This window comes from Mastomys coucha, unplaced genomic scaffold (genome assembly GCF_008632895.1).
Source record: "Mastomys coucha isolate ucsf_1 unplaced genomic scaffold, UCSF_Mcou_1 pScaffold21, whole genome shotgun sequence".
Taxonomy (NCBI): domain Eukaryota; kingdom Metazoa; phylum Chordata; class Mammalia; order Rodentia; family Muridae; genus Mastomys; species Mastomys coucha.
The window spans coordinates 36,629,620-36,640,900 of NW_022196904.1; the positions used below are offsets into that span (position 1 = coordinate 36,629,620).

At 49.1% G+C, this 11,281-nt stretch overlaps 1 protein-coding gene across 3 annotated transcripts in view; it reads right to left on the reverse strand.

Moving 5' to 3' along the window:
* The window catches only part of Fcgrt (Fc fragment of IgG receptor and transporter), a 16,538-nt gene extending 7,297 nt beyond the window's left edge, over positions 1–9,241 (reverse strand). The window contains exons 1-4 of one of the 3 annotated variants that reach the window (XM_031386537.1): positions 9,159–9,241; positions 2,629–2,895; positions 2,045–2,302; positions 1,547–1,822 (exon numbers count right to left, since the gene is read on the reverse strand). In XM_031386537.1, the coding sequence (XP_031242397.1) occupies positions 1,547–1,822; positions 2,045–2,302; positions 2,629–2,695 (601 nt within the window). In that variant the 5' untranslated portion in view covers positions 2,696–2,895; positions 9,159–9,241. Of the gene's footprint in view, positions 1–1,546; positions 1,823–2,044; positions 2,303–2,628; positions 2,896–3,275; positions 3,482–9,158 lie in introns of those variants that run through there. The other 2 variants (XM_031386535.1, XM_031386536.1) reach the window with 2 other exon arrangements.
* Positions 9,242–11,281: the final 2,040 nt, after the last annotated feature.

Genomic DNA, 11,281 nt, shown 5'->3' on the forward strand with positions numbered 1-11,281 from the left:
CAGGACAGCCAGGGCTACACAGAAAAACCCTGTCTCAAAAAACAAAACAAAACAAAACAAAAAACAAAAAACAAAAAGCACATGGGGGTTGGGGCTAGAGAGGTGCTTCAGGGACTAAGAGCTTGCTGTATTCCAGAGGACCCACATTGGGCATGTTATAACTACCTGTAACTCCTCTTCTGACACTCATGTTCAGGTCCCTTGGCCCTGGAGTTATGGGTGGCCAGAAGTCGCCTGACTGGGGGCTGAGTTCACATCCTTTGCAAGATCCCTGTGCACTCTCAGCTACCAAGCTGAATCCAGCCTTAAGGTTTGTTTTTCAGAAAAAGATGTCGTGAATACAACAACAAGGCTGTGCTCTGGCCTCCACACCCATAAGCACACACACAACTCAAATCCAGACGGGATGAAACTCCGGTGGAGAAATGACAGACCTTCTTCACATCCAATTTGTTGGAAAGGAAAGCAAGAAGATCTATACATAGAATGTAAAGCTGTAAAACTCCTCCAAATACACAGAAAGACCTAGGTCATGCTGGGTTGGAAATGACCTTCAAGCAAGATATACTAACAAGAGGACTGGGGGCTGGAGAGATGGCTTAGCAGTTGAGAATACCGCCTGCTCTTTTAGAGATCCTGAGTTCAAGTCCCAGCATCCAAATGGCACCTTACACGCACCTATGATGGGATCTGATGCCCTCTTCTGGTATGCAGGCATACATGGAAACAGAACACTTATATACAAAAATAAATAAATCTTAAAAAAAAACCAAAACAACCAAGATTTGAAAATACCTTTAAAAGAATGGGAAAAAAATGTCAAGGAAAGTGTGTGTGAAACACTTATTTGATGAAGATTTGGGTCCACAATATATAAAGAACTCTTAAAAGTTAACAAGAAGAAAAAGACATGGAAAATCCTAGCACTTAGGAGACTGAGACCAAGAGGACGCCAAGTTTGATGTGTCACGTGGTCTACGTTGTGAGACTCTGTCTAACTATAACAACAAACAAGCAGAAAAGACAAGACAGCTGGACACAGCAGCACACACTTTTTTTTTTTTTCTGAGACAGGGTTTCTCTGTGTAGCCCTGGCTGTCCTGGAACTCACTCTGTAGACCAGGCTGGCCTCAAACTCAGAAATCTGCCTGCCTCTGCCTCCCAAGTGCTAGGATAAAAGGCCTGTGCCACCACCGTCCAGCTCAGCAGCACACTCCTTTAGTCCCAGCACTCAAGAGATGTCTCTCTTGAGAGTTCAAAGCCAGACTGGACTACTTATTGAGACCCTGTCGTCTCACAAACAAAAATAATTAGCTGGGTGTGGCAACATACTTCTGTCAAGCCAGCACTTGGAATGGCGCAGGAGGATCAGGAGTTCAAGACCATCCTCAACCACACAATGAGCTCATGGTTAGCCTGGGCTACATGAGACCTTGTCTTAAAGACGATCCACTGGGATGTGTGAGAGGGTTGCACTGAGGAGGATTCTGGGAAGGCTTTGAGCATGGCTGTGGAGATCTACAGGAGGGACAGGAGGTGGGCTCACCCTTCCACTCCAGGTTCCGACGGCCCCTCTCCAGGTGGCCTAGCAGTCGCTGAGGACAAGAAGTTAGCAGGAACTCGCTCTCCTTCCTGGCCGCCTCAGGCTGCTTCATCCAGAGATTACCAACGATATCTGTCTCAGGCCACTCCCCACTCCAGTTGCCGATGCTTGGGTTAAACTTCATGAACTCCTCACCATTGAGGGCAAACACAGCGGTGGGCAATGAAGAATTGTCAGGGGCCAGTTCACAGCCCAGCAAGCCCTGCAGTGTGAAGGTCCCTAGATGCCAACACGCAGATAGCAGACTCAGGAGCAAGGGCCAGCCTTCCTTTCTTTTCCTCCCTTGGACCTCAAGGTCCAGACCCCAACCTTCCCCCTTACTCCTAGGGTTCAGATCTAATCCTCCCCCTTCAGGTCTAGGGCTCCAGCCTCCTTCCTTGATCCAAGAGTCCCATCATCCTTCCTCAAGCCCAGGCTGCTGAAGCCCACCCTCTTTCTGACCATTTATTTGGCTCTCCAAGGTCTTGAGGGCCTCCAAGAAGAGCTGCTCTTTGCTTTTCAGGTCCGTGGTCTCCTTCTCCCAATACCAAGACACCTGGTTTTCCCACATCCAGGCCCCACAGGCGTCAGCCTCCTGACGCAGGCTGTTGTAGGTCAGATACTGCTGAGGACCCAGCCAGCCTGTGGCCCAGAAAGAGGGAAGCCCCGTAGATGGGTTTGACACAGCCGTGAGATGATACATCAGTGGGGGACGGGTCTCTGCAGAGGAGAGAGGAGAGTCAGCGAGTCATGGACTACACCCAACCCCACAGAGGTGCAGAGTGAAAACTGGGCCCAATCTGAAGGAAGGGCCATGATCCTACAGAGAGAAGGGGACAGACACCCAGAAAGGAAGCGGGACAGACAGATGGGACAGACACAGAGACGACCCCGAGACTGTCAAGTGTATTTGATTCAAATGCTCAGAGAAGTTACCCACAGTGAGATTTCCATGAAGGCTAGGACATCGCAAAAAAGCCTTTTGATTGACTCTCTTCCACCCTCTGGCTCCTCTTCCTGTCCCCTTCCTGACCCACTCTTCTTACCTGCACCCCAGGTCTGAGGCAGGAGGATCAACAAGAGGCTGAGGACCCAGGGCTGGGACATCCCCATTCTGACAGGGCGATCCGGAGTGGAAGGGACACGTGACTCCTCTGGACCCTGCTTTGTTGATTCTTCACAAGGTCCCTGTGGACTCTTCTTAGACCAGGATGCTGGATGGTGGGATGGAGACCCAGTGCAAGACGACAGGAGTGTTCCTGTGTGAACTTTCACCTTCTCATTTGATCCACTTTAGTTAATTAATTACAGAACTAGACAGACCAAAATTTGTCTCAGACTTCTGTTATTTCCTTTTCTCCTCCCTCAGATTGGAGGCTCCAGGCCTTATCCTCCTCCCTCATTCCCAGGGCCTCAGGTTTTAGCCTTAAGAGCCCTCAAACCCAAGCCAGGAGTCCAGTTCCAAGAATTCCTCCCTCAGACCCAGGAGTCCATTTTCAAGATCCTCCCTCAGACCCAAAATTCTAGGCCCAGGCTTCCTCCCCTCAGACTCAGGTGCCCAGGGTCCTGCTCTCCTTTCTCAGACCCCAGCCTCCTCTCTCATCCTCAGGAGTCCAGGTCACAATGCTCCTCCCTCAGACCTGGAGCTCCAGGCCCCAACCCTCTTCCCTCTTGCAGTGCTGGCCCCTCAAACCTAGGGATCCTGGCCTCGGCCTCCTCCTCTGACGCTCAGCCTGGGCCCCTGTTCCTCTTTGCTTCCCTCTTTGCCTGCAGCCGATGGATCCTCTGCTGGGGCCTCCAGTTCTTTTCTTACATCCTGCCTGTACACAGCTAGGACTGGGGAACTCTGAGGGCATCCAACTCCACCCACTAGTTCCTAAGCACACCCCTGGGCCTCTGTCCAGCCTCCCTTGGAGTTCCTGCTGTATCTGGTTGGAAGCCTCCTGGGGCAATCGTCATTCGGCCTGCCTTCCAAACAGCTTCTATGTTTACTCATTCTGAGCATTTTCAGAGTAGACTCGCAGCCCTGGGAAGGCCTGCACGCTGAATGTGGCTTTAAGACACCCCAGGATTTGTGGGCTGTAGGTGTGGCTCAGTCATGGCATGGGTTGCCTAACACACAAAGCTTGGCTGCAGCCCACTCCCAGCTGTAAGCCTGCTCTGATTTCTTCCATGTGCCAGCACTTGAGTGAGGCGGCCCCAACCCTGCCTACACACTCTGTGACTAGAGCCTTCGCCTCAGGCCCCGTCTCTCACCCTGCTGCCCACCCCAAGATCTTGCCAGGAAAAACACAGACACACAGAGAGACTGACACTGACAGGTAGATAGATAGCAAAGGAGAAAGGGGGTGGGTGGCAGAACATGCCTGTAATTCCACCACTAAGGATGGAGGTGGGGAGGCCAGGGGTTCATGGCCGGCCTGGGTGGCAGGCAGAAAATATAAACAGCAGAGAGAGGAAGATTGACAGAACTGTGAGTGGTTGCCTGGTGGTCAGCAGATGGATCAACAGGCTGAATAGATGGGCAAAGGGCAATGCAAGTGTGGTGAGGGCAGGCCTGGAACCCACACACTTGAAAGACAGAAGCAAGAGTCTGGAAAGTTTGGAGCTGAAGGGACAGCTCAGCAGTTAAGAGCACTTGCCGCTCTTGCTGAGGATCTAAGTTCTGTTCCCAGCACCCACATGGTGGCTCGCAGCTGTCCATAAGTCCAGTGCTAGGGGATCTGACAATTTCTCATCTCCCTGAACACCAGGCAGGAATGTGGGGCAGGTGTATACACCCAGGCTTGAGTAAAATAAATAAATCTAAAAAACCTTTTTAAGGGAGAACAGAAAGTCAACCACTCCTGTCTGCCTTGACCTCCCTCTCCCTCTAGTCTATAACAAGTGTGAGAGCATGTGTGCACATGCGTAATAATGGTGGTGGTTGTGGTGGCAGCATAGGGGTAGGGTAGATGTGTAAAGACAGGAACTCACACAGAGCAGGCTGGCCATGAAGTCCTGATCCCCCAGCCTCCAGCTCTTAAGTACTGGGCTTGCAGGCCTCCTATGGACTGGGGGGATGGCTCAGTAAGTGTTTGCCTTCCAAGTATGAGGACCTAAGTCATGATCTTCTGATACTAACCTCCCCTGTAAAAGCTGCTTCTGTGGCTAGAGAGATGTCTCTGTGATTAAGAGCACTGGCTGTGTTGGTGGTGGTGGCAGCGCACGCCTTTAGTCCCAGCACGCAGGAGGCAGAGGCAGGTGGATCTCTGAGTTCAAGGCTAGCCTGGTCTATAGAATGAGTTCCAGGACAGTCAAGGACACGTGGAGAAACCCTGTCTTGAAAAACCAAACAACAACATAAAGAACACCGGCGGCTCTTGTAGACAACCTGAGTCTGGTCCCAGCATCCACATGGATGCATACAACCATCTGTAACTCCAGCATCCACGTGGACGCTTACAACCATCTGTAACTCCAGCATCCACGTGGACGCTTACAACCATCTGTAACTCCAGCTACAGGGGTGCTAACAGCTTCTGAGGGCATGGTGCTCCACGTGCACAAACACAGAGAAACAAGCAAATCTGGGAACTAAAACTGAAAAAGAACAGGTGTGACCACTGACGCCTTTAATCTCAGCACTCAGGACACAGAGGTAGGGAGATCCCTGTGAGCTCAAGACTAGCCTGATCTATACAGTGAGTGGGAGTCAGGTGTCAACAACCACAAAAACCATATAAGGCCTTCGGCTTGGGCTGATTTAATGAAGTAAATCTACTTGTCTAGCATGCAGAGGGGCGTGGCGTTCAAGGTCAGCCTCAGTTACATAGTAAATTTGAAGCCAGGCTGGGCTACAAAGGACTCTGTCAAAGGAAGGAAGGAACGAAGGAAGAAAGACAAGAAGGAAGGAAGGATCGGTAGGGAAGTGTTCATGGGAAGCCTATTTCACCAGAGTCTAAAGTCTGCCGACAGCGGAGAGTCAAGCCACAGTGAAGTTAGCAGCGATTGCTGTGGCCGCTGCGATAACGGAGGCGACACCCTTCTATGGAGAGACGTTTCAAACAAGAATACTAACACAGCAATCAGCTACGCTGAATGGCCACCACCAAGACCTGACCTTTCTCTTCCGATATGGAAACCCCAAACTTCCGGAAAGTCTTACAAATCAGCCCAGAACCTTTGTCCACAGTGAGAAGCTGGCTTTCTTACCTTGTGTAACCCTACAGTCTCCCGTTTTACCTCTCAGCTGCCATCCTCCCCAGGGCCCTCCAGGAAGCACTTAACTAAGAGCGAGGGGGGGAGGACTGTCTCTTCAAAAACACACCACACTGAACAGAAGCCTCCAAACCCTGTGTACGGTTGCAGTTAAGACACTTGAGTGAGGCTTTCCCTTGGGAAGCCCAGCTCCAAGCTTGGGTCCTCCCCCACAATGCCTCTTTTTCTACGAATGTCCTTGTGCATCACTTTGTGTTTGGATCTCTTCCACAGCTGTGGAGACAGCTCAGCAGGTAAAGGCATCTGAGAGACACAAACCTGATGATATGAGTTGGATCCTGGAACCCATACAAAGATGGGGGAGGGCGAGGGAGGGGGTAGAGAATGGGAGAGAGAGAAGGAAAGAGGGCACAAAGATGTCCTCTGATCTCCACATGTGTGGCGTGTCTCCCTTACCACATGCATATGGGTGGACACATGAGCAATAATATGTTTAAAATTTTGGGCCAGCAACATAGTTCACTGGGTAAAGGAGCTTGCTTGCCCAGCCTGACAGCCTGAGTTTGATCAGCAGGACCCACATGGTCAGAAAGAACTGAGTCTGGAACGACACGTCTCTGACCTCTGCATATGACCTGTGGTGCATGTACATGCTCAAAATTAACTGTAAGTTTTTGTTTTGGTTTGGTTTTTCTTTGTTTTTCGAGAGAGGGTTTCTCTGCCTAGCCCTGATTGTCTTGGAACTCATTCTGTAAACCGGGCTGGCCTCGAACTCAGAAATCCGCCTGCCTCTGCCTCCCAAGTGCTGGGATTAAATGTGTGTGCCACCACTGACCGGCTCTTTTCATGTTTTGAGACAGGATCTCACATAGCCCAGGCTTACCTTAAACTTCTACCTCCAAGTGCTGGGATTATGGGGATGTACTGGTTTGCTTCCTATTGCTGTGATAAGTAAGCACCATAATCAAAAGCAACTTGGGGAGGAAAGGGTTTATTTCATCTTTCACATCCCTTCGTGACTGGAAGTCAGGGCAGAAACTCCAGCAAGAACATGGAGGCAAAAACAGATGCAGAAGGCATGGAAGAGTGCTGTTTGCTGGCTTGCTCTCCATGGCTTCCTCTATCTGCCTTCTTACACAACCCAAGACCACCTACCCTGGAGTGGCACTGCTCAGTGTGCTGGGTCCTCCTCCATCAATCAAAAAAATACCCCCACAGACCTGCTCGCGGGCAGATTGTCTCAGTTCCACCTTCTCAGCATGTGTCAAGTTGACAGGAACTAACACCGCAAACCACCGTGCCCAATTTACCTACCAACTGAACTGGATCCCCAAATCTCCTATCTCTTCCCTAGTCCAGCGTTTCCTATCAGCATCCAGAGCACACAGGCACAGCCATGATTGTCGTGCCTGCTCTCCCCAGGCAGGCTCCCCAGCCCTCTCTCTAGACCCCCCTGGCCTGTTTGTGGCCAGTTTAGTTTACCAGTCTCCCTTAGAGATCACTGTAGCCTAAGCAGCTAAGTTCTTCTGGTGCTTAGCTTCCACTCCATGAGGCCTCATTCTCAGGGGACAGTAGTTTAAGACCCAGCTCAGGCTAGGCGGTGGTGGTGCATGCCTTTAATCCTAGCACTTGGGAGGCAGAGGCAGGTGGATTTCTGAGTTTGAGGCCAGCCTGGTCTACAGAGTGAGTTCCAGGACAGCCAGGGCTACACAGAGAAACCCTGTCTCGAAAAACAAAAAACAAAGCAAAACAAAGCAAAAAGACCCAGCTCAGTCAAGTGGGCCTGGGTGTAGGAAAGCCTATTGCATGTAGGATTAGCATTTCAGTGGCAGACGCATCTTCAGTAGGACCCAATGAGTCTCTCGTGTCTTTTCTCTTATACATCCTTTGAGATGTATAATCAAAAATCGGGGCCTGAAAATATAGTTCAGCCATTAAAGAGTAAGCCTCATGAGGGAAGCTTCCAGAGTGCCGTTCCTAGGACCCAAAGTTCATGTCTTCAGCTTGAGACTAGTGGGAATGGCTGTCACAACAGTGCTCACCTGTAAACACAAACTCAGGAGGCAAAAGTAGTCAGGATCTCTGTCAGGTCAAAGCCAGGAGTCTGTGAGGTCAAAGCCAGCCTAGCTACCGAGGGCTACAAAGTGAGACAGTGAGACCCTGTCAAAAAAAGAAAGAAAGGAAAGAAGAAAGAAAAAGGGAAGGAAAGAAAGAAGGAGGAAGAAAAAAAACAAAGAAAGAGAAGAAGGATGTTGGGGCATCTGAGAGAATGATTCAATGGATAAAGCATTTGGTGAGGACCTGAGTTTGGAGCCCTTGCACACACATAAAAAGCCAGGTGCAATACAGGATGGTAGTGCACACCTTTAAGCCAGCACCGGGTAGCAGAGATAGGCAGATCTCTGTGAGTTTGAGGCTAGCCTAGTCTACAGAGTGAGTTCTAGGATGGCCAGGGATTCATAGAGAAACTCTATCTCAAAAAACACACAGACAAATAAAAGCTATGTGTGGTGACACACATCTGTCACCCCAGGTCAGCACAGGGTAGAAGGGACCAGGAAGATACCCGGTGCTGCTTGCTGACCAGTGAGCTCCAGGCTCAGTGAGGGGTGCTGTGTCAGAAAATACAACGAATGTGTGTGTGTGATCTCACATGCATGTGTAGTCTCAAGGAGCCGTAAGGTAGCAAGAAGTTTACTAAATGAGCCATTTCATTGTCGTCCATAATCTCACTTAGTAATTTTCTAAATCTTTATTTGCAGTTGTTACTGTGTGTGTTTATGAAATGTGTGTACATGTACACTCGCCATGGCAAATGTGTGGAGAGCAGAGCACAGCCTCACGGATTCTAGCCTTACTGTGTGAGAGTTCCAGGGATGAGACTTGGTTTACCATGCTTGTTGAGAAGACCTTTACCCTCTGAGCCATCTTGCTGGCCTCATCTTTTTTAACCCCTTTAATCTATCTATCTATCTATCTATCTATCTACCTATCTATCTACCTATCTATCTACCTATGTATCTATCATCTGTTTTGAGACAAGGTGTCACTCTGTATTCCTGGAGAGCTTGGAGCTCTCTATGTGGGCCAGGCTAGCCTAAAAATCCTCAGTGATTGGCCTGATTATACCGCTATTGTACAGGAACTCCTTCATAGAGCGTCTTTTCCCTAGACGAGGTGGCCAGGGCATCTTTGGGTGTGTGTTCCCTTCTTTGTGGCCGACCTGTTCCAAATACAAACCAGCTAGCTTGCTATCCCTGGTCCCTACAGTCTCCTGTGCAGCAGGCACCGCTGCACATAGTTTTCCAGTTCAGTCTCTGTCTCTCTCCCTCTCCTCTCCATTTTTATTATGTTTGACTACTGGGGTGGGGCATACCTGCCGTGAAGCACGTGCAGAGGCCAGCAGACAGCTTACAGGAGTCAGTCCTCCCCTCCAGGAGTTGAATCTGTAGCCTGAGTTTAGCTATTTTGTGGGTTCTTCTTTCTTCCATCCTTCTCCACCATTTTTCTTCCACACTTTATACCCCTAACACTGGATAGGAGAGGAAAAAGCATAGAGGGGAAAGAAAAGAGACCTGAATAAAGCCAGGGTGAGAAAGGGGGTGATGTTATCCTTAGACGACCTCCTGCTCATTAGGGGGCATCAAACTCCTTGGGACAAGTTTGACCTTCACTGTCGGGATATCTAATTTCTTCTTCTTGTTGCTTCTTTGTGCCTGACTACTTAAAAAACCTAGACCAACTATAACCAACAACAACCAAAAATCAACCAGCAACCAACCAACAACCCATCTCTCTTGGGTCCCTAGCATTTCTATACCCTCTAAAAAAAAAAATCCCCAGAATTCCAAACGTCACACAATTGCACAAACTCTCAGCTGCTGGCAAAATCACACCCCTGCCAGAGCAAGAAGCAAATTGTGGTTAGTGCTGTGGACAATCTTATACAGCCTAGTGCTGTGGACAATCTTATACAGCCTGATATCCCACACCTGGGGTCAAAATGAAAATATATCATAATATTTCTATGTTCTTTTGTTTTTTTGTGTTTTTTTGTTTGTTTGTTTTTTGTTTTTTCCAGACAGGGTTTCTCTGTATAGCCCTGGCTGTCCTGGAACTCACTCTGTAGACCAGGCTAGCCTCGAACTCAGAAATCTGCCTGCCTCTGCCTCCCAAGTGCTGGGATTAAAGGTGTGCGCCACCACCGCCCAGCTCTATATTCTTTTTAAGAAACCCAAATTCCAGGATTTTCACTACAGGGATCCTGAACAGATCAGCAGGCTTAGCAGCAAGCATTTTTATCCACTAAGCCTTCTTGCCAAACCCCTTTTCCTCATCCCATTTAAGAACAGCTTGTTAGGTCTGGAGAAATGGCTCAGCAGTTAAGAGCACTGACTACTCTTCCAGAGGACCAGGATTCAATTCCTAGCATCTACTTGAGGGCTCACAACCATGTGGAACAGGGATCTGACACCCTCACACAGACTTGCATGCAAGCAAGTCACCAACACACATAAAATAAAAGTAAATACTTTTATTTATTTATTTATTTTTGTGTTTTTGACACAGGGTTTCTCTTTGTAGCTATTGCTGTCTTGGAACTCACTATAGAGCAGGCTAGCCTTGAACTCAGAGATCAGCCTGCTTGTGCCTACGGACTGTTGCCACCACCACCTAGCTAAATAAATACATTAAAACTATCCCAGGCTAGTCTCGAACTCAGTAAGTATCCCAGAATGACTTTAAACTACTGATATTTCTGCCTCTGCCTCTGCCTCTGCCTCTGCCTCTGCCTCTGCCTCTGCCTCTGCCTCTGCTGGGATTCCAGTGTGCTCCGCCAGGCCAGGTTGGCATGGTATTTGAGTTGAACCCAGAGCTTCCTGTAGACCAGGGCACTGCCCGGCCTGCCTCTTTCCTTCGTCCCTCAGGGAACACACAACTTTTGAATCCAAAACTGGCACTGACAGGGTTAATACAAAAAACATCCCTGACCTCTCTGTGAGAGTCTTCTCTCTTCTTGCTAAGCTAGGCTGCCTAACCAACACCAGTGATTATCTTAGCAGATCTTTCTGGAATGCTATACTCTAACTCTCTGCTTGTGAGGCCCAATAGTGTGCATAGGAGCCTTTTTTTTTTATTTATTTATTATTATATGTAAGTATACAGTAGCTGTCTTCAGACACACCAGAAGAGGGCATCAGATCTCATTACGGGTGGTTGTGAGCCATCATGTGGTTGCTGGGATTTGAACTCAGAACCTTTGGAAGAACGGTCAGTGCTCTTACCCGCTGAGCCATCTTACCAGCCCCATGCATAGGAGCCTTAAGAAACACAGGAGCAACAACCTTTGCCAAGGACATGGCCCTGGAGTCAGGGAGTGCGTGCACAGGACAGTGCCCAGAGTCAACTGTCTTTTGAAAAGTTGGTAAATGCCAGGCAGTGGTGGCACATGCCTTTAGTCCCAGCACTTGGGAGGCAGAGGCAGGCAGATTTCTGAGT